General features: G+C 53.8%; 1 protein-coding gene across 4 annotated transcripts in view; it reads right to left on the reverse strand.

The window, feature by feature from the left end:
• Positions 1-7,545: 7,545 nt before the first annotated feature.
• The window catches only part of WHRN (whirlin), an 88,528-nt gene continuing 72,741 nt past the window's right edge, over positions 7,546-23,332 (reverse strand). For 2 of the 4 annotated variants that reach the window (XM_022578938.2, XM_022578936.2), the window contains 5 exons: positions 13,213-13,284; positions 11,452-11,989; positions 9,377-9,555; positions 8,735-8,857; positions 7,546-8,446 (listed from right to left, as the gene is read on the reverse strand). In XM_022578938.2, coding sequence (XP_022434646.1) covers positions 8,264-8,446; positions 8,735-8,857; positions 9,377-9,555; positions 11,452-11,989; positions 13,213-13,284 — 1,095 coding nt within the window. In that variant the 3' untranslated portion in view covers positions 7,546-8,263. Of the gene's footprint in view, positions 8,447-8,734; positions 8,858-9,376; positions 9,559-11,451; positions 11,990-13,212; positions 13,285-23,332 lie in introns of all 4 variants that reach the window. The other 2 variants (XM_022578937.2, XM_022578935.2) reach the window with 1 other exon arrangement.

Raw genomic sequence — 23,332 nt, forward strand, 5'->3', positions numbered from 1 at the left:
GCTCTCACAAAATGACACACCCCTGCAAATCCCAAAGTAATAACCGACTAATCCCAGTGAAGAGCTGTGTGACCTCAGATGAGTGACTTAACCTCTCTGAATATCAAGCTTCTCATTTGTAAAATGAAAACAACAATAGCACCCATCTTATGGCAATGAGGTGAATATTAGGTGATCAACAACAATGTACTGAGTACCTACTATGTGTAGGGCTCTGTACTAGGCACGGGGAGGGTGACTGGGGACAAGATGGACAAGAGCTCCTGCCCTCCCAGACCTCACTCGATGCAGTAAAACCCCTGGCATAGTGGCTGGAATATAGCATTCCATAACCATTAGCTATTATTATCAACGGTATTATTGTTGTTATGCCTTCCTTTCTGTGGGCCTCAGTTTCCTCATCTCCAAACTTAAAATGTAGCCTAAAAACTTTCTATGATGCCACCTCACTTGAGCCTTAAAGTGGCATTACCATTCCCATTTTACAGAGGGGAAAACTGAGGCACTCAGAACTGAAGCCAGGCTGGGGATTCAATCCAAGTTCTTCTAACTCTCAGTCTCCAGATCTGTCCCACCTCCTGGACTGAGGAAACATAAAAAGGACCTGAAATTCAACTGGTGACTCAGCAGGATGCTTAAAAAATAGTCTTTCTTCTCCATTTCATGGGGGTAAATTGAAATGTCCTTCGTGTGCACCAGTTTCCAAAACACCCTCTCAGCATGACAGCCACAGTGCCGGGGCCATTCCCAGTCTCTCTGGAAACCCTGGCACTTCTGGCGGACTCTGCAGGCTGATGAGAGCTGATGAAACCCCCTTGCAAGAAACAACCCAAATCACATGTTTCAAATGCAAACCACTGGACTTTGGGTCTTTGCCTAAAGTCCTCACATGGGCACCTTGTCCCTCTTTCTGAAGAACTGATACCGCCCTTGGGAATAAACCCAAATAATCCTCCAAAGACCATGGGGTCCACCCCTATTGGTAAGTAAGCCAGACTTAGGCCCCATCAAATGGATAGGTGGAAATTCTGTTTCTTGACAAGACAAAACCAACCGCCAAAAAATAAAACCCACCAACTCCAAAGGAGGTGCCTCGAAATTTCTCTGTGGAAGTCCCTATACGTATCTAACCTCAGTCCTTCATGCTTCAGTTTCAGTCATTTCCTTTCCTTCTGTTCTAGAGGGCAGAAACAATGTCTCTTTTCACTGCAGCCAATCTCAGCTTCTCTTCTCAGCTCCAAAACAGCCCAGGTTTGTTATCAGCAATTTTCCTTTCCAACTTTTACTGAGAAGCAGAAGCTTTCCAAACGAGGGTAATAATCCGCTCCAACCTGTCATTTCTTTCAACAAAAGCCAGGGAAAGGAACAGGGAAGAGTCTTGTCCAAAGTCACGCAGCAAGAAGGCTCTGGCTCTGCCTGTGCCAGACCCATCACACAGGGGAGAGGCCAGCTCGGCGGCCGCCCCGCTGCATGCCCCTGGTCAAGTCTCAGACCCTCTTTGGGCCTTAGTCTCCCCATCTTCGTACCAAGAAAGGCTGGCCTTATTCCTGCAGTTCGTTCCAGTTCCTACCACTGTCGGAGCTGCCCACCCTCATGCTGGCCCTTGCTCTACCTCCGTACCCCTGCCAAAAAGATGAAAAGAAACTTGCGTTAGGCGTCCGGGGAGGGCTCACGGCTCCGAGTTGTCAGGCTACGCAGGTTGTTGCCGGGTGAGCAAATATCACACAAATCCCACGACAGAGAAGGGCAACCTCCCCTGTAACCACAGCTACCCGGGCCACACCTTCAACCCAAACACAGCCCGAGGCCCAGCCAGGGACCACCTCCGGATTCCCTCGAGACCCCTCCCCTCCCGGTGACCAGCCCCAGCTGGAGAGAGAGAGAGAGAGAGAGAGAGAGACGGCCAACTCCCCCATTGCGCGGAGGTGGAAACTGAGGCCAGAGAGTAGAGACTGCGCAACCCATAGGCCGGCGGCGTTTGGACTCGGACCCTGATAGCCCGTCCAGGGCTCCCTCCTATTCCCGGGGCGGCAATCCGTCTCCTTCCCGTGCTCTGGGGTTTCCACGTGGGAGAGGCCGAAAGCTGCGCAGTCCCTGTGGATCGGAGCCCACCCATGCTGTCCACTCTCCCTCCCCATTCCGCCGACGGAGAAACTGAGACCCTGCGAGGGGCCAGGACCCGCCCCTGACCCACCGCGAACCCCTCCCCGCGTCTCACCTGCTGGCCGCCACGGCGCGCGGGTGGTTTCCCGGAGTTGAGCGGCAAACAAAGGCCTCCAATCCGGGCGCGGGGCGGGGCGGCGATATTTTGCATAATCCCGGAGGCCGGCCTGTGACGGCCAGGGCGAGGCCCTGGGAGGCGGGGCCTCTGGAAGCTCCACCAATCGCAGAAAGGCGACAGCCCACGTCCCGCCCCCAGGGGTTCGGACGTAGATCCAGGCTCCAGGACTGAAAATCTCAAATCTGGGAGATTGCGTGTCCTTCTGGAACGCGCCCAGTGGCAGACGGGAGGCCTGGAGTTACGACATTTGTGCAGGGTCGCACAGAGCCACAGTGAGGGAGAAACCACAAACTTTGATAGCCGAAACTGCTGCTTCATAACAGTAGTAATAAACTTTTCTGGAGCACTTACATGTCAGGCACTGCTGTAAACTCTTACTATGCTCTATCCTCTCGTAAAAGGTAAGTGGGTATTATCACTACCCGCCAAGTGTATTCTACTCAAAACCATCATTAGACAAGTGGGCAAACGCAGGCCTGGAGAGAGATGAGAACTTGCCCTAGGTCCTGCAGTGAGAGCAGCACGGAAATAAACCACTGTTCAGTGAAAGCGCACCGTGAAGGGTGGCAGTGTAAGGCGTCAGACTGGCCTAGGTTTTCGCCCTAGTCCTGCCAGTGGCTGCCACTGAACTTCAGGTAAATGGGATTCTTAACTCTGACCTCATAGGATTGCTGAGGGGAGTAAATAAATATGCATAGCACCAGGCCTATAAGAAATAAATCAATGACACTAATTTAAAGGGCTCCTGGACCAATCCTATTTCACAGAGGGGAGGGGGTGGAATAGGCCCAAAGACAGGAAGTGACTTGCCCAAGGTCTGGCATCCAGCTGTGTTGCAGCCCAGTTCTCTTTCCTCGTGGCAGAAAGCTCTTCCCAGTTCCCCAGGTTGCCACTGGGTCCCTACACACCCACACACTCTCCAGCGTTTATTGTTTGTAGATTTTTTAAAACAAATTTATTTATTTATTTGTTTTTATTTTTGGCTGTGTTGGGTCTTCGTAGCTGTGTGCAGGCTTTCTCTAGTTGCAGTGAGCGGGGGCTACTCTTCTTGCGGTGCACAGGCTTCTCATTGTCGTGGCTTCTCTGCTTGTTGCAGAGCACGGGCTCTAGGTGCGCAGGCTTCAGTAGTTGTGGCACGTGGGCTCAGTAGCTCTGCGGCATGTGGGATCTTCCCTGGCCGGGGCTTGAACCCGTGTCCCTTGCATTGGTAGGCAGGTTCTTAACCACTGTGCCACCAGGGAAGCCCTGTCTGTAGATTTTTGATGATGGCCATTCTGACCAGTGTGAGGTGATACCTCACTGTAGTTTTGTTTTGCATTTCTCTAATAATTAGTGATGCTGGGCATCTTTTCATGTGCCTCTTGGCCATCTGTATGTCCTCTTTGGTGAAATGTCTATTTAGGTCTTCCCCCCATTTTTTTTTTTGCAGTACGCGGGCCTCTCACTGCTGTGGCCTCTCCCGTTGCGGAGCACAGGCTCCAGACGTGCAGGCTCAGCGGCCATGGCTCACGGGCCCAGCCGCTCCGCGGCATGTGGGATCTTCCCGGACCGGGGCACGAACCCGTGTCTCCTGCATCGGCAGGCAGACTCTCAACCACTGTGCCACCAGGGAAGCCCCCCCTCATTTTTTTTAATGGGTTGTTTTTTTGATATTGAGCTCCATGAGCTGTTTGTATATGTTGGAGATTAATCCTTTGTCCGTTGCTTCATTTGCAAAAAGGAACGAAATTGGGTCATTTGTAGAGATGTGGATGGACCTAGAGTCTGTCATACAGAGTGAAGTAAACCAGAAAGAGAAAAATAAATATCGTATATTAACACATATATGTGGAATCTAGAAAAATGGTACAGATGAACCTATTTGTAGGGCAGGAATAGCGACATAGACGTAGAGAACGGACATGTGGACTCGTGGTGGGGAAGGGGAGGGTGGGACGAATTGGGAGATTAGGTTTGACATAAATACGCTACCGTGTGTAAAATAGATAGCTAGTGGGAACTTGCTGTATAGCACAGGGAGCTCAGCTTGGTGCTCTGTGATGACCTAGATTGGGGGGAAGTGGGGGAAAGAGGTCCAAGAGGGGGGGATATATGTACACATATAGCTGATTCACTTCATTGTACAGCAGAAACTAACACAACATTGTAAAGCAATTTTACTCCAATTACAAAAAATGATACAAATGAACTTATTTACAAAACAGAAATAGACTCATAGACATTGAAAACAAATTTATGGTTACCAAAGAGGAAAGTGGGGGGAGGGATAAATTAGGAGTTTGGGAGTAACAGATACACACCACTCTATAAAATAACAAGGACCTACTGTATAGCACAGGGAACTATATTCAATCTTGTAATAAGAAAGAATCTGAAAAAGAGTATATATATATATATATATATATATATATATATGTTTACATAACTGAAGCACTTTGCTGTACACCTGAAACTATCACAACATTGTAAATCAACTATACTTCAATTAAAAAAATTAAAATAGATAAATAAATATGGTGATAAAAAAAATGATGAGAAATCTGAGGCTCAGAGAAGTTAAGTGACTTGCCCAAGATCACACAGCCAGGAAGTGGTAGATGTAGAATTTGAGTCCAAATGTCAGACTCTGAGGTATGGACTCTCTGAGGTGTGCCTTGTTCTCTGTCCTTGCGATCCTCGCAGTGGTCTACTCCATCCCTCACCCTGCTTTCTTCCAAGCAGAGAGGGTGCCAAGTGATTTGAAGGCCAACTCAGCACTTGCTTGGGCAGGCCCTATTGCAAACCGAAAACTTGCCCTCTTCTGTCTTCTCCATCTAGCTGCAGACCCTGAAACCGTCTAGTCATACCTTCCGCCTGCCCCCAGCTCCAGCATTATGAGTAAAGATGTTGTGGCCAGAGGCCCCTCCCTCTCCCAATATCCAAGCTGCCTTAGGGCATTGTTTTAGGTCCCTTCAAAGGCAACAGGACAGGACACATGCTTATCTTGGGGCTTCACGTTGTGAACCTCAGGTAGCTGTGGGTCCAAATTTGTCCACTATCACTCATAAGGTATGCAACTTGGGGCAAGTAACTTGGCCTTTCTAAGCCCACTTGCAAAGGAATTTTTTTAAGCTTAAAGTTCTGGGAGGGGAACCCTCATACCCAATGGCCTACAGCCCCAGAGTCAGACCCAGGAATTTCAGAACCAACACTTCCAGAAACTCATTCTTGTCCTTTTTTCAGAGGACAAACTTGGAACGGTGGGCAGCAGCTGCCCGGGAGCTCCCTGACCCCTGGGGTTGGATGGAGTGGGGAGATGGCTGGTATAAGACACCGGAAGTCACGAGTTCATAGGGCAGGCCAGTAACTGGCCTGAAATTGACACAGCAAGTCAGTAATAGACGAAAACCTCTTGATTCAGAACAGATGCACAAGGACTTGGGCCTGGAAAAGATGTGGTGTTTATAAGGTCAGATGGCTCCTTTGTTCACCAGCATCCCAACTGCAATCGTCTCCCTGGGGCTGACTCCAAGCCTGGAGTCTGGGCCCACACACAGCATCCCAGCCTCCACCAGAAGCAAGTAGCAGTATCCCCATTGTATTTATTTCCTGTGGCTACTGTAACAGATTGCCACCAGTTCATGGTTTAAAACAACAATAATTTGTTCTTACAAAGAGAGGTCTGAAGCCCCAAATCAGTTTCACCTTGCTAAAGTCGAGGTGTTGGCAGGGCAGGTTCCATCCGCAGGCTCGGGGAGAATCCATTTCCTCGCCTTTTTCAGCTTCTTTATAAATGGCCACCTGTATTCCTGGGCTCATGGTCCCTTCCTCCATCTTTGAACTGCATCCCTCCAACCTCTGCTTCCATCATCACAACACCTTTTCCTCTGCTGTGCCAAATCTCCCTCTGCCTTCCTCTGATAAGGACCCTTGTGATTACATCGAGCCCACCAGATAATCCAGGATAACCTCCCCGTCTAAATGCCTTAATCACATCTCCCTTTGCCATCTAGGTAACACTCACACGCAACAGGAATCTGGATATGGGAGCCATTACTCAGCCAACCACGCCCATTTTCTACATTGGGAACTAGGGTTTAGAAAGGTGAAATCACCTGCCCGTGACCGCACAGGAGTTGGAGTCTGATGCCAGGAGATCTGGGGCCTGACAAAGCCCTCTTGCAGCCAGATGAGGGTTATTCCCTGCAGGGGTACGAGGGCTGGAGGGGAGCATACAGAGTCCCATGGGAGGGGCTGGGGCTTTGGGGGATACTGGCTGCTTTAGAGGTCCAGCGGAATCCAGGGCTCTGGCCTCAGGTGGTCTCCTTAAGCTGGGGAGGGGACAGGAGCAGCTAAGAGCCAGATGTGGTACAAGTCTGGGGAATCGACTGCCCCCAACCCACTTCTGGCAGATCCCTGGACACAGGGCTGGACAAAGCAGGGCTTCTCAAAGTGTTCTTGCACCACAGAAAGACTGGGGTGAAGGAAATGGGCACTGGGGCTGGCAGCGGGGCTGTGTAGCAGACCATTTTTTGGCCCCCTCCCCTCCCCGCTCCCTCCATGGGTTTTTGCTTCTAACACCCACTGCCCTTGGCTCCTGGACCAGCTTGGTCTGCACAGATAGAGGGTGGGAAGTGATTGGGAATTCACTGCCTCACCCCTCTCCCCCCAGACCTTGTCCAAAGACTGACAACTTGAAAGCCCTGTCCCCTTGCCCTGAGTGGGGACAACTCTAGGCCAAGCTTACACTCCAGTGTCCCCCGTGGGATCAGGCTGCCACTGTCCTCCCAGGACTTTGCCTGTAATCACATCCTGCTTGGCTTCTTCACGTTCCCTTCTGATTCCCCCATTGCTATACTGGACTCTCCACCACACTTCCTTAATGAATCGCAGGCACACACATCACCATCTCAGAGTCAGTTTCTGGGACCCGCCCTAAGATAGGCCACCTCTCTGTGCTTTCAAACATCCATGCACATTGCGCATTCTGCCTCGTAACATAAATGTGCGCTTAAAATATTACTATGTCAGTTTCAGGGCTACAGCGTTACAGTTTAACAACTATATATACCTGGCATTTTGAGCTAAAAATATCTGTAAATCACCTTCAAGGACGGTGTTCCAAAGATGTGGCTGTGGCTCCAGTGCCCCTGCGTACCTGCTGTATGACCCAGATTGAGCCGAGGGGGGGCAGGGAAAATGTGATATTCTGGGTGCCTCCATCTGTCCTACCATCCCCTCTCCACGTCAAGCACTCAAAACGCCAGCCACACAGACAGGCCACATAGCACACTGGGTCCTAATCTTGTTCAGATCTCTTTATTGAAAAATTAAAGTCATAAGCTCTGTATATAAATACACTGACGACGCTGGTCACCTGCAAGGCCTCTGGGATAGGCTAGGGGTGTGGTGGGAAGCTGGGGTCCTGGGGTACGCAGGGGTGTGGGATGGAAATAAATAATAAATACTATGGAGAATGAGGAGCTAGGAGGAACGGGGTGTGAATAGGGGGGTGCTCGATACTTATTTGTGGCACTGAAGGTCCTGCAAGATGCTGCCCTGGCTGGGGGCTGCGTCTACGGATTCTCATGTCACTTCACTCCAGACAAAAGCTCGGGCATCTGGGGATGGGCCAGGTCCTAGCTGGCCGGGGAGCAGCAGGGCCTCCACGCAACCCAGAGTTCCAGGCCCTGGGAGGCCTCAGGTGAAGACACAGGCGCTCTGCCCTTCCCCTTAGTTTCTTCCCTTCCTGAGGTCTCATGCTTATACTGAGTGCTTACTGTGTACTGGGCATTGCACCAGACCCCGACCTGACCTTCTGTTTGCCTTGCCCAGCTGTTTTTTCCCAGTTCTGGTCCAGTGGGCCAGGAAGGAGTGGAGGGATGTCTTCCTGCTACCCTGGCCATGCAGCCCCGGCCCCTGAAGGAGCTCAATAGTGCCAGGAGGGAGGAAGGACCAGGGCCAGGGGCTGGGCAGCGGTGGGAGGCCCTCGGGCCTTGGCCCCTAGAGCATCACATTGAACTCGGTGACCAGAAAGTCGATGTAGTCACGCTCCTTGCTCTTGAAGGCCTCTGCGATGATGCGCGCGGCCTCGCGATGCTCCTTGCCCCGAAGCGTCACCCCGTTCACTTCCAGGATCACGTGGCCCACCTTGAGCTGCCCGCAGTTGTGGGCTGAGCCGCCTCGCTGCAGGAGTGAGACACAGCGCATGAGCACATGGGGTGCCTGAGGGCTAGGCCAGCCTGGCCTTGACCACCCACCAGGGTAGGCCTGCCACCGCCAACCAGGTAGCCACAATCTGGTGTCCGCTGCCCTGATTAGGAAAACTGTGGCTCAGCGAGAGCAAAGGCGGTATGAGCCTGGGTCTGCCCTTGGGTGCTGGGGCATCTCTGGGCATGGCAAACCCCTGGGGATGCTGAGAGGGGGACCTTCAGAGGTAGGGAAACACGGTCAGGCAGGTCCGTGGGGACGTACCTGAATCGTGACGATCCTAGGCAGGGGCTGGCGGGTGTTGGCGCCGCCCTCGATGGCGATGCCCAGGGTGGCTGCACTTTTCTTCACGCGGACCAGGGTGGAGGTGGGCTCCAGGAGTCCGGGCTGCAGGTGTGAGAAAGGAAACCAGTGACAGGCCTCCTGGGTGGACAGGCCTGGCCTGGGGGCTGGACCAGCCGTGACAGGCCTCTGGGTCAGCAGGGTGCAGACTCCAGCCCCGTGTCGGGAGCCTGCAGTGCGCTCGCACTAAGTGCAGCACTTGGGGTTCTCAGCTCCCTAATTCTGAGGCTCGGGAGCTTAAGGGGCTGGCCCAAGGCCACCTGGGAGTGACGCCAGGACTTGAACGCAGCCTGACTGCCTCGCCACCACATCATGTCAGAACTGAGCTTGAAGATCCTTGAGACCCACCTTGAGCACGTGGCTTGTCTGTGTCAGTGGCCAAGGGAGGGCCTTCAGACTCTGAATACAGCGGTCTTTCCAGACACCCACATCCCCCCTCCAGTGACGGGGGACTCACTACCTCCCCTGTGGTCACTAGTCAAGTTGAACCCTGCTCAGGACGTCCTGTTCTTCACCTGGGGCCGGCCTCCCCCTCCCCCTCTGCACCCCCGGCTCCTCGCTCACCGGTTTGGCGGCCCCCTCGGTGGTTCTCTCGTTCCGAGGCGTCTCCTTGCTACTCCTACTCTTGGCGGACACCACCTGTCTGCCTCGGCCCGGGGCGCTGGCTTCTGCCTCGCCGGCGTCCACGCCACTGTCCTCACTCAGGGTCTGCCCGCTGTCCGAGAGCTGGGACAGTGTGGAGGCTGCTGGGAGTGCGGACAGGAGGAGAGGCATGCTTTACAGCTGGGGCTGGTGAGGGCTTCCTGGAGGCTGAGCGGCAGGCTGGAAGGCTGGGGATTCTCTGGGCAGAGACTCCCTGCCACCCTCCCACCTACTGAGACCTGCCCTTCCAACTGGGCCTGGCCCCAAGGCCACCACTTCCAGGACGTCCGCTTTGACTGCCCCTGGCATAATGATTAAAACAGAGCTTAGGAGGCAAACCCAGCCCACAGATACGGGCTTTGCTTTGCTTTCTTTTGTTTTGTTTCTTTTAACTCTCACAGTGTTGTCAACTTTTAATGAAGGGCCAACACATTCGAATTAGGAGATTTCACACAAAAATTAAATTCCAAGCTTCTCAGGAAAAAAAAGGAAGGTCTGCCATGCTTGGTCTGTGCCCCTGCTGACCCCACCTGGCCTGGGCTGAGTGATGGGCACACGCCCTCTGGTTTAACAGTCAAACCGAAGCCGCTTCACTATGTGTGTAACAGCTTGGCCCCTGAGATTGAGACACTCTGGAGTCTGACAGGTGGGGTTTGAATCCTCTCTGACCAGCTGTGCAATCCTGGGTGAGTTACACAGCCTCTCTGAGCCTCCATGTTCTTGTTCTAACCCAGGAGCGGCGATGCCTATCCCATGGGGTTATCATAAAGACTAATAGACACGATGTGTTGGGTGAAGCAGCCAAGAGAACAGGCTTATGCTAGATTGCCTGGCTCCACAATTACATTCTGTGTCTCAGTTTCTTCATCTGTAAAATGGGGATAATAACAGTCCAGCCTCACAGAGCTGTTGGGAGGATTAGATGAGTTACTAATATCGGCAGCGTCCCTAGAACAGTGTTTCTGGCACACAGAGAGTGCTGTACACCTGTTAGCTTTATTATCATGTGTGTCCGGCTCAGTGCCAGGTCTAGAGTGATCCATCTATGATAGCTCAGGTTTCTCTCACCGCATCCTGCCTGCTCTTCCCTTAGCTGCCTTCCGTCAGTGACCTACTGAATGCAGGGACCCCGCATTCTGCATCCTAGTCTGCCCGCTGCTTGCATACAGCAGGTGCTCAGTAAACGTCCCCTGACCTGGCTGGCCACCTTCCCTGGCCAAGGCTGCCCCGCACATCACCTTCACCACAAGATGGCAGCAGAATCCAACAAAACGTACCCAACTCACTAGGAGGGAGGGGGTCCAGGGCCTGTGGAGGGCTCAGCCTTACCGAGCGGAAAGCCAGCTCTGCCATTCCTGCCACCGCCCCAGCTGGACAACCTCTGGAAGCTCAGGGCATGCGGCCTTGGGCTGGCCTCCCAGGTGTCTGGAAGGTCGAGCCCGCACTCTGACTCTGCAGCCCCAGGTCAGGAGACCTCCAGGGGTCCAGAGACTGCAATTTCAATGTCCACCTGTCCCCCAGCACCTGCTCTGTGCCTGGCACTGGGGGACAGAGATCACAGAAGCCACCCCTGCCTTGAACAGGCTCAGTCTTCTTGGGGAGACTTGTAGGTGAGTGCAGGATGACCAGGTCTGGGGCCCCTGGAGGAGGAGCCGGACCCTCACAGCCACCTGGCAGGACTGTCACTGTTATCTCCAGTCCCCGATGGGAAAGCATGGCAGCCGGTCCACAGTCACACAGCCAGTAATGGCAGAGTGGGGACTCACATTCCCGCCTCTGCCTCCAAAGCCCCTCAGTGTGGGCTTGGGCTCGGGACCCTGTTCCTTGGCCCCCCTGACCCTGAGGGGGCAGGCCTGGGCTCGAAGGCCCCTCACTGGGTGAGCATCTGGTCCCACCTTGGCTGTGTTGATGGGCAGGTCAACGTAGGGGGAACAGGGAGCCCCTAAGATGACACAGCAGCACCCTGAGCCCAGCCCGCCAGGGTCTGCGGTACTCACTGCGTGTCTGGGGCAGCGCCCTCACTTCATTCACGTCGGGCTCGCTGTCTGGGCGGTGCACCTCCACCATGACAAAGTGCTGGTTCGTGCCCGTCTGGTCTGGGTGGCCGGAGGGGGAGGGTGGTGGAAGGCTGCCCCCCGCCAGCGTGGCCTCTGCAGGGGGGTTTTTCAGGTGAGGGGGTGACTGGACCCGCGGGAAGGGGCCAATGGGGTGCTGGTTGACCAGGGCCAGATGGGCGTCCAGCGGCCTCTTGGAGCCGGGGTTGGCCGGGGAGATGGAGGCGTAGATGGGGGAGGAGGGCGAGTCCTGTGCTGAGGAGGCCTCTGGGGCGGGGGAGGTGCCCGCCGGCGGGCTGCGGTTCCGCGGAGCAGAGAAGACGATGCCTGCGTGGGAAGACGCGGAGGAAGGCGGCTGGAGGTCCTCTCTGCCTGGCTTCCTCGTCTGGGTGATCAGGTGGTCGTGGCCTTGGGGCAAAGGTGATGGGGGAGGCGGTGGCTTGTAGCTAGGCAGTCCCTTGGAGGTGGACTTGACATCATCCTGCCAAAAGACCCAACAGGAGTAGGAGTCAGAGCCCATCGTGCCTGTTAGCGGGGAGACCTGAGCGCCCCAGTGCACCAGGCCCTGGCTGCAATTCCGTCCCTGCTCTATCAGCTCTTGGCCACGCTGCTCTGAATAATGCAACACCCGAGTGGAAAACTTCTCCCTGCATCTCAGCAGCTGATAGGCATCGGGATCTTGGCGGGCGTCTCTGGGGATGGCATCATTACCTTTGGGAACTGACGTTCTTGGCATTAGCCAGGGCTTGTCACAGGGCACGGGACTTAATTAGATGCAGGATGCAGAGATGGAAAACAAAAAAGGCCTTTCTTTGGCTTTTCTTTTTAAGGGATTATCATAGCTTCTGGAGACAGGAGGTGTGACAGGACTGATGGGAGAGAGTGGGTAGAAGGTGGACAGACGTGGGCTGGGGTGCTGTGTGGCCCTGGGCAAGACACAGCACCTCTCTGAGTGCACCTCTGGGCAACGGGGAAAACTGCACCTACCCAGCAGAGTCGTGGCGGGGGTGAGGAGCAGAGTGTGTAATGCATTAGCAAGGGGACTGTGACCCGGCAGGTGCTTGGTGAGTGGCAGATCCTGTCATCACTATGCTCCCCTCCCTATGCCAGCATCCAAAACTGGCACAGCTCTGATGGCCTTGTGGGCACTGTTCCAAATTCTTTACTTATTTTAATTAATTTACTCCTTGCCACAAACTTATGGGGTAGTACACTATTATTACCCCCATTTTTACAGATGGGAAAACCGAGGCACAGAGAAGTTAAGAAACTTGCCCAAAGTCACACAGTCAGTGGCAGAGGGTGGGATTTTAGCCCAGGCAGTCTGGCTCCAAAGCCCAGGACATTCAAGAGTTACGTGGGTCAGATCACAAGGCAACGCTACCCAGACTGCTGGTGCGCGCGCGTGGGCATGAGGTCACGTTTAACTCCCTTTTCCAGTGCAATCACAGGGCCTCCTTGAGGAGCTCTCGCCACACACTTCATGCTTCAGTACTTGCTATGACAACGTTCAGATAACACATCAAAAGTAACACCAAAGTCAAATAGCCTGACAGCCCTGCCTAAAACCCCCGGAACTAGCTGAGAGCTCACAGCTGAGGGCCTCTGTCTCCTCCCTGTGGCTTTCACCAGGGAGCCAGCCCCCAGGGTCTCAGGCACACCCGGGAGGGCAAAACACAATGAAAGGGCCAGAGAGGGTCTTACCAGGGAAACGTCTGAGAGGGTGTTCATATTGCCCTGGACGGCCTCCCCAGTCTCCTCCAGGTCCAGAGTGTTCTAGAACAGAAAAGAAAACCATGTGAGCAAATACAAACTGAGAGGGAAAAACCACTTTGCTCTCTAGGACACCAAACCTACATGCCCTGAGACAACTTTGTGCTGTGGTTTAAGTTCCTCCTGACCTGCCCCGCTCCGTGGGAATTTACTTTACACATTAAAATTAATGTCGATTTCATTTGGAAATCAATTTCAAGGATGTCAATTTCTTGGAGACTTTCCAGGCCTCTCCTGAACTACCTGCGCATGCTGTGGCATGGCTCTGGCCTGGACTGGGATTTCCTGTAGCTCAGCCTGTGCTCAACACTGTCAATGCCTCCAAAACCCAAGGGTTCTGTCTCCACTGCTCCCGTCAGGATCCCAGGGAGGTGTGAAAGTGGCAAGATGCAGATGAGAGGCGGATGGGGAAAGTCTCTCTCTCTTTTAATGGCTTTGTGCTGTGGGGGAAGGGGGAGAGGGTTACGGTTTCAATGGAGCTTATTTTGCAAAGATGCTCATTTCTTCCTTTCCTGCCTCACCGGAAGCCTAACGTTCCCTCAGGTGACACTGAGCTGCCATCTCCAGCTACCCCGGGACGCCCAGCAGTGCTCCTCTCTAAGCTGGGCTCCTGAGGGATCAGCAGAGCCACTTCTCTCCACCTCACCGGGCCCAGGATGGCAAGGAGCCTCCTCGACCATCACCCGGCTCAACTCTCAAGTTCAGCGACCGATACTGAGCAGTCTCAGTGCTCCAGACCGAGGGCCTGGGGACACAGAGGACGTGAGACACCGCCCCTGCCTTCAATAGCTTAGAGAGAGTGGGGTGGACACAAATAAGCAAGGAGGAGATTGCACAGGGTGAGGAGGGGTCATCCGGGAAGGCTTCCTGAAGGAGCGAGCACGGCTTAAAGCTGGGCAAAGGAAGGAATGATGGGTGTTTCAGAGGGAGGGGTGTGCATTAAGCAGGAAGGATAGAGGATGCTTGAGAATCTTCGGGTGGTTCCACATGAGTCAAGAGCTGCTTAGACCTAAGCCTGAGGGCAGCGGGTCACCATGGAGATGTGGTCAGGTTTGCCTCCTAAGAAGATCCCCTTTGCTTACTTCCTCTCCAGCCACGCTAGAGCCATGCAGGCATGTCAGGGCCTTTACATTTTATACTGGCTGTTCCTTCTGTCTGGAACATGCTTCCCCAGGACTACCCACAAGGCGTGATCTGTTTGCTCACCTCCTTCAAGACCTTACTCAAATACCACCTCCTCAGAAAGGTCCATGCTGACAACCCCACCTAAAATCACAACCCCCACCCCTGCCCTGCTTTATTTTCCTCCTTTGCACTGATCACTATTCTTCACCCAGCAGCCATGATGTAATCTTGAAAGGTAAATCAGACAGTGTCTCTCCCCAGCACATAATCCCTCCAGGGTCTTTCCATTTTACGCAGAGGAAATTCCAAACTCTGCCTTCACTGTGCCTGGTGACTGGGCCCTTTCTTGCTCCTCTTCCAACAGGATGGGATGGTTCCTGCCTCAGGGCCTTTGCACTCACTGCTCTGCCTGCACTACACTCCTGGCTCACCCTCTCACTTTGTTTAGTTCTGACCTTAGTGAGGCCTTCCCTGACCAGCCCTGTTTTCAAACAGCGCCCCTCTCCAACGCCCCCATACCACCTCTGTCTAACCCTTGACCCTGCTTTGTTTTCCTGTATAAGATTTATCACCACCTGATCGGATACTATTGATTTGCTTATTGTTTGTCTCCCCCCTAGGATAACTCCTCAAAGGCAGGACTTGTGACTACCTAGTCCCTACTCTATCCTCAGTGTTCAGGATGGTGGCTGCTTGGTAAATATTTACTAAGCAAATTAATCCGCGAATGAATCAATGGGTGAATGAATTAATCAGTGACCCTGGCTGTCACAGGGAGGAGGCCCGAGCAGGCAAAGAATTGAGCAAGGTGGCTACGGTAGGTCACGGAGAGCAGTAACGGTGGCTTGAATGAGGGTGAAGGCAGCAGGTGGGTGGGAGGAGCCCCCTGACCCCATACCCCTAGGGCAGAGGCTACCAAGTCACTCCACGCTGACCCCCATCTCAAATGAGCCTCCTGAAGCCTTGAACATTCTGGGTGGGCACAGGGCACGTGGTCAGCCATGGGAATCCACCAACCTACAAGATGCCCCGCCCACCCGGCCCTGAGCCTTTCTCACCCAGGGCTCCTCATCTGGTCCCGTGAAGCCTCTGGGGCAACGTCAGGCCAGGACAACTGCCTTGTTTTATCAACAAAGCTGAGGCTTACGTGCAAACCTCAGCTTCCTGACCTCTCCCGCTCTCTCCAGCACTGTCTCCCGCGCACCACCTCACGGGAAGACGCCCCGACAGCTTCGGTGATGCAAGGATGGGGGGATCCTTGAGGAGGGGAGGCTGCTCTTTCGCACACTGATTAGTGGTTCTGGCTTTTCGGAGGTCGCACCCAGCTCTGCTACTCACAGGTGAGTGACGCTGGGCAAACCACTGAACTGCTGTGTGCCTCAGTGTCCTCATCTTTAACATGGGTAAACAGCAGTTCCTCCCTCATGGAGCTGATGCATTGACACCTGAAAGATGCTCAGAACAGAGCCTGGCACAGTATAAGAGGGGAGGTTATCAGAAGCCTGGAATCTTGCAAATCTGCCCTAGGAACCAAATGGCTACACAACGTGCCCTGGCCCATGTCAGCACCCTGATGGAAAGAAGCAGTAATCCTTTCACATACCGCCCCCCTCCTCCAAAAGCGTAATGAGTCCAGTGCTCCCAGGAAACGGTCCAGCTGGGCGACACAGACCATGTACGATGAAGGTGAATGGCGAGGCAGGTTACGTGCAGTGACTTCCCAAGACTCGGCAGTTACTGCCTTGGCCTCAGCAGGAGGCCCCAAGGGGGTCATGGACCTGGAAGGTGCCTACACCAAAGACGAGAGGGGCCTCCATCACCTCAAATGTAGCTAGCCACTGCCACCTGCCCCCCAAATTCACCTTGTAGGCACCCTGGGGGCTTAGATGACAGTCCACGGTTGGACAGAAGCCATGGGATTCTGTCCTGTTCTGGCACATCAGGAGCTTTGAATATTCATTTAGTTGATCAACAAGCATTTATCAGGCAGCCTTGACTTATGAGGAAAGCTCATGGGGGTAAAATGTGAGCAGGCCACTGTGTCCCCAACACCCAGCAGAGGGCCAGGCATGAAGGAGCTGCCCACAAACTCTTGTTCGGGATCACTGATGGGGCTGGTGTTGTAATAGGGCCCATGGGAGGGGGCAAGGAAGGGTCCCGACCCTGGCAACTCAAGCATGTTTTGCCGAGCGCTACAGGGAGGGCGTGACTTTCTCTTAGAGAGGACATCGGAGAACTCCAAACTGTGGAGGGCCTACTGCATGCCAGACCCCTGCTGGATGTTTTCCTTACATGATCTCATTGATTCTCCCAACGACCCTGCAAGGCAAGCACTCCGACTGTCCCCGCTCACGTCTTTTACACTTAAGCTCAGAGAAGGCAGTGACTTGTCCAAGGCCATAGGGCCATTCTACAGCAGATCAGTTTTCTAACCCACGTCAGGGTGACCCCAAAGCCCGTCAAAGGGCCCCAGGAGGACCCTCTCTGAAACAAGAGAGGAAGCAGCCATCGCTGGCCCCTGGCCTCAGTCATTCCCTGCTGTTAGTGGCATCCTGGAGCCAAGATGGAAGGAGGGATGGAGAGGTGGGAGGGTGAGAGTGGATCAGGGACAGACATCCGGCCCTGGGAGGAAGGCCTGAAGTGGAGCAAACGGCAGACGGGCTGGAGCCCAGCCCTGCCAGCCTCCATCTGCTGAATCCAGACGCTCAGGAGCCCCGAGTCCCCGAGCCATGTTCCCTGTGCATCTGAAATAGATGCAGACAGCAGGCTAAGAACGCGGGGGATGCGTCAGCAGAAACGCTCCTGGAACAGCCTTCGAGGAGGATCAAGGTTGGAGCTCACGATGGAGCCCGTGCGTCCTAGCCTCCTCCCCACTCCCCTCAGCCCCAGCTGCTTGGGCTGCCCTCCTCCCGCACCCACTGAGGCCAGAGACTAGCTAAGGGTGTAAACCTGGCGGCTCAATTAATCCTGCCGGGTGGGACTCTTCATCAATTCTACAGCTGAGGTGACTGAGGCTCAGAGAGGGGAGGCCACCTGCCCAAGGTCACACAGCAAGGACAGAGCAGGAAGCTGAACCCTATTCAAGGTCTGAGTCTGTTATCCAGACTACTTCCCATGAGAGCCAGGATGCCCTGAAGACCTGCTGCCCTTGCTCCCCCGTCTCCTTCCTCCTCAAATCTGTGGCGGTTCAGAAAATCCCCTTCCTTTCAAAGAGAACTCCTTTTCATCTGAGTTTGCCCAGTCAGGGCTCAGATACCCCAGGGACTGGTTTGAGGGAACTGTGGGGAGAAAATGAAATGAAATCATAAGGGGCAATCACCTGTGCTTGCCTCTGCCAGATGGACTCGTGATCCTGGACAGGGAGGCCGTAAGGCCGTGCGTGGCCTGGGTGCCACCTCAGCAAAATGAAGCCCTCCCCTCCCCTCTTTCTCTCCCCTCTCTCCCCTCCCCTCTCTACAGCCCAGTTCCGGGTCTCCTCTGCCCCCACCCTCTCATTACAATGGGAGGGCTCTTACATAAAGGTGCTATTTTCAGTGCTTCATTCTTCTTGCTTCTTTACTCTGATGTCTGGACTACAGGCTCCCCCCACCTCCACCCCAGAATGCACCAGCGGCCTGAGGCTGGGAGTGCCCTCCCCTTTCTGTCAATGGGCAAACTGAGGCACAGAGTCATAAAGGCTTCTGGAAGGTCGGCAGTGGAGGCTGCTGAGAGGAAGAGGACAGCGGGAGAGACAGAAACTAGAGAGGGAGGAGTGAGAATAAGAGGGAAAAAGAGAAGGGAGAAGGCTGGGGAGAAAAGACCAAGAAGAGGAGAGCAAGGGGAGAAAGAGGAAGGGAACTTGAGAGAACAGCAAGAGGTGGTAGCCTCTCCAGAGCTGGGGAAGAGGAGCTTGTCGCAGCCGGTAGAGCCAGAAAGTCCTGGTGTTCCTGGGGGGCAGGGGGCTGCCCAGAGTGAAGGGGACAGGTCTGGGGGTCCAAAAGGATCAAGTGGCCAGACCCTGGGGTGATGGCCGTGCTGGTGGAGACAGATCCTGCAGTCCCAGCCTCTCCGAGCCGGGGCTTGGGTGGAAGTCTGGAAGCTGGAGGGGAGGGCAAAGGATAGGACAGCGAGAGAAACAATCCTCAACACAGAGGGCTGGAACCTGCACTCGCTGGCGAGGCTGAGGCCATGGGAACTGGCACTGGGCCTTTTAGCAGCTTGTCCACTCCTGCTACCATGTTTGGCCACCAAACCACAGAAGCAGAAAAGCCCCCGGGAAGATGGTGCACAAAGCCCTCCCGAGAGGCGGGTGTTACTGCCTTGTCCCAGCACAGCCCGTGCTTCCTTCTGCCTCCATGCATCTCCCTCCCAATGGTCTTAGGAAAAGGACGTCATTCAGTGGACAGAGAGGGTGACCCAGAATCTCCAGGTCAGGGACAGAAGAGCCCGTAGGACAGGCACTGGAAAGCAGGGCTCCAGGAAGGAGTCAGAAGCCGGTGAACCTGGCTGGGGGAAAACCCTGCATCTTTTATTTTCATTAACCTCTAACCGAAATGTAGCGTCTCCTTCCCTTATGAACGGAGGCAACACAGCCCAGCAGAATCAGCAGCGCCTGTGACACTGTCACGGATCTTTCGTAGCACGTGGCGGAGGCTGCGAAGTCCCATTTATGCTCATCACGGCCTGACAATTACAGCTGTTGCCGACCTGCTGTCAGACCTTGGTACTGGGCGTGATGATAAAGAAGCACACGTTTTACCATTTGTTTCCATATTTGAAAAAGGCATTTCATCATCTGATTTGTTTCCTTTGTAATCCTGTGTGTTTCCGTTTTAAACATTTAAAACTGTTACCCTGAGAGCAGGTCCCAGGGCTTTGCCAGCTTGCCAGAAGGGTCCGCGGCACAGAAAAGGTGAAGCCCCCCCCCACCCTACAGTCCTACGTCAGTGTTTAGTCCAGCTCTCCTAGGTTATAGCCGGGCAAACCTGGGCCCTGAGGGGAGCAGGGGCTGGTCATGTTCCAGCAGGCTCTGACCTCCATGGACTTCGTTCTATTTGGTGGAAACAGCTTCCAGCACTCACAAGTCCCCACACAGGGAGGAGAATGCTCCTCAAAGCACTAGGAGGAATGGTCCTTATTTCAGACACCGGCTGAGGCGAAGCTGCAGCCGCCCTGAGGGTCACTAGTGCCTCCGGTGAAACTATGGTTCTATGCTCTCGCACCACCCTCCGACCCACTTATCAAAGTGTGAATTATGGAGATGATTTGATTCGAGGCTGCCGTCCTCACTGCCCTTGCTAAGCTTCATGAGGGTGGGCGCTGTTGTCCCTTGTTCCCGGCTACCAGTGCCCCGCTCAGAGCCTGCATGCGGGAGGTGCTGAGCGAATGCTTGCCACATAAACAAGGAGCGGCAGAATGACTGAATAAATAGATGGGCTCCTTCCTGCTCCCCCGCTAGGGAAGAACTTGCCCAGAAGAGGACTCCTAAACTCACCCGGGTTGGACCAGAGGCAGATGCAGCAGGTGGGATGTGTACCTCTCATCATTTGCTCCCTGTTTCTGGAAAGAGCTGCCTTGACAGCCAGGGGTCTCTGCAGCTGTAGGTGTCTGACACAGGCCTGAGCGCCTCCGCCCTCTTTTGGCCCCGGATGAAGAGGAAGGCAAGGAGGCCATGGGGAGGAGGCTGACACTGCCAAGTGCTGACAGCCACGCCCTGCAACCCCTTCTCACCTTACCGCAGGGGAGACGGCAATGGCCTTTAGAGGCAGGGGCGCCACCTCCAGCACCCTTTAGCAAGCCTGGGGACCCCCTTTCCAGGTACATGAGAGGCCTAGAGTGCAAAACCTCTCAAATCCAGGAGGAAGAGGGCTGTGGGTAAGGCCAGGGCAAGTTCCACTGCCACCCCGACCTCAGTAGCATCTGCTCCATGGGTACAAGGCTGGCTTTGGCCTTTCAGCCCCTTTTCCTCTGCAGTGCCCTTTGCCAGCCTTTAGAGTATCAACAGAATGGGCTCCTATATAGTCCACACCTGTAAGTCCACCCCTACTCTCACTCAATCTCCACAACAACCTGTAGATAGGCGGCCTTATCAGCCCACTGTACAGATGCAGAAACTGAGGCTCCAAAAGCTTAAGTCGCCTGCCCAAGGTGACAGGGCTACTAGTTGGGAGAGCCAACCCTGGTGTGTGGGATTCCAGAGCTTGTGCACTTAAGCCCCTCTGCCACAGGCCTGCTCACACTAGATGAGGAATTCAAGAAACGTCGGGCAGGCCTTTCTTCTTTCACGCAGCTCTCCTGGCCGACATCTTTATGGGAGGGGAATGATACCGTTTGGAGGCAGCCAAAAATTCTCAGGGCTGACTCTCTATTAGACAAATGGAAAATAAACACAATTTGTTGAAGGGGGAAGGCTGCATCTGATTTCCTTTGATCGATTGTGTCTGGTTTGAGGGAAAATGGCTGCAGAATGAGCCACGTTTAACCTGGGATTGATAACCATGCAGCACGATCTAGGGAATTTGGGTTAAATGGAAACGGGGCATCCGTCTGCGGCATGTGGGTCACAAGAGCCAGCTGCCTGCCCGCTTGCCCGTCTGAACGCCAGAGCAGAGGACATTTTCCTACGATGTGGGAGGTAACTGTCCAGGAGGCTGGAACGTTAGAAGATGATCCTGGGTGGCCAGGGAATGAGGTTTCATTTCGGTTTCTGCTTCACATTTCCTTGAACTCTGCTCTGTGCCAAGCCCTGGGCTGGCAGTGGGGACACAGACAGGAGAAAAATGAGGTCCCTGTCTGACCCCACCAGCTTCCCCTGTGTCCTGGGGAAGACACTCAGGCAGAGGTTAAAGCAACGTGGCGGACATTTTAATGGAGATGTGAAAAGCACGCGTGCTCCACGAGGGAAGGGATTTTGGCCATGAGCAAGAAATGTTTTTGGTTGTTGTCCATCCAGATTGTGGGGCATGTTTGTTACTCAGCATCCCTGCAGCAAAAGCTCACTAATACATGGTGGTGTTGCAGACCAGTGCCTGGCACTTAGCAGCAAATGAATTAATATTATTTTAAGCTCTCTCTCAGGAGGAATGATGCAGCCCTTGTTCAAATACACAGATAAATGGTGGGAACACAGGGCTGCCATTCCTTGCCGTGCCTCCCCTGGAATATTTTCCAGAATCTCCTGACAAGAGGACTCTCAGAGTTGGAGGAGACTTGGGGGTCTGCCTGCATCGTACAGATGGGGAGACTGAGGCTGACGGTGAGTGAGGGGCTTTCCTGAGGGTGCACTGCGTGGTGGGGGCAGAGAGGAGGAAGGGTGTGGGCTCCTGACTCCCAGGATGGGCCTGGTGCCCTGCATTCCTGCATAGAGGGGCTTCCAGGAGGAGGTTTCTGTCCTTGGCTCCGCATGCAGGCAGCATGGGGTGTCCAGTCTGAGACCTGCTGTGGGTGTGGAGGGAGGGTGTTCCCAGGAGACACTGAGGCCAGGACTGACCAGGCAGCAGGAAGAGCTGGCGCCTGCAGAGCCCGTCATCACGTCTCTTAGCAGCTCAGGCTGCACGACCTCCCCAGGCCCTTCCTGGGAATGAACCTGTTCTTGGTTCAAACCCATCCCCATCTGTTCTCAACAATCAGCGGCATCCTGGTGAACTAAGTCAGATCATGGCAGCCCCTGCTCTAACCTGCCAACGGCTCCCATCTCACTCAGACGCGGTCAAAGTCCTCAGCACATAATCCACCACTGCCCTTCCCCTTGCTTACTGCTCCAGCCTCATGGCTTCCGGACTTTGCTCAGACACTCCAGACCTGCTCCCACCTTAGGGCCTTTACATTCGCTGTTCCCTCTGCTGGAAACACTCTTCCCCAGCTGTGGGCAGGGCCATCTTCCTCACCTTTTCCAGATCTTACGCAGGCGTCACCTCCTGACCATGCCACACCTTCCCCAAGTCCCCTTTCCTGTTTCATTTTTCTCCTTAGCACTTTTTACCACGTAACATACCGTGCATTTCAGTTATTTATGTGGTTTAGTCTGTCATTCCTGCTCTACCCTAAATTCCATAATGGAAAGAATTTCTTTGTATTTCTTTCACCACTGTATTCCCAGCACCTAGAACTGGATATAGCACATAGCAATCACTCAATTGATATTTGGTAACAGAACAGAAGGAAGAGAAAGAGGGAGAGAGGAGATAGATAGGTAGATAGATAGATAGATAGATAGATAGATAGATAGATAGATAGATAGATAGATAATGCCTAGCAAGCATCTGGTGAGCTGCTTCAGGGAAGAATCACAACCAGACTGCAGTGTTAACAGCACCAGCTCAGACGTAAGCAGGCCTGGGTTTGAATCCACATTCCACTGTTCACTAGCTGAGCAATCTTGAACAAGTCACTTCTCTCTAAGCCTGTTTTCTTTGTAAAATGAGGATCATAGCAGTACTTGCCACGCCTAGTCACTGGGCGGGTCAAAGAAGATACAGTTGGAAAGCATTATCATAGTGTCATGGAGATGCTTGACAAATGCCAGCCACTATTATAAAGGCCCAAATTATTAATATGGACCAGGCTCTATGCTGAGCACTAGGGATTTGATGGTAACTCCAGACACAGTTGTTGCCCTCAAGCAGCCCACAGTCAAGGCGGGTAACCAGCCAGTCTTGTACAAATTATTGGAATATAATGACACAAGAGCCATAACAGCAAGAAGCCCAAGGGGCTGAAGGAGCCAGAGGCTCAAAGTCACCCTCCTTGAGAGGATCAGGGAAGTCTGCTTGGAAGAGGTGGCATGTGAGCTAAGGGCTGAAGCACACACAGGAGCTAGCCAGGCCATGTGACGTGGGAAGGAGAACACTCCAGACAGATTGTGTGGCATACGCGAAGGCCGAGAGGTCTCTCAACAGCTCCACGGCACAGAAATTATCATCCTCATTTTATAAAACTGAGCTCAGAG

Source organism: Delphinapterus leucas, chromosome 6, assembly GCF_059928025.1.
Source record: "Delphinapterus leucas isolate spDelLeu-1000000601 "Yukka" chromosome 6, BTC_Dleu_Yukka2, whole genome shotgun sequence".
NCBI lineage: Eukaryota > Metazoa > Chordata > Mammalia > Artiodactyla > Monodontidae > Delphinapterus > Delphinapterus leucas.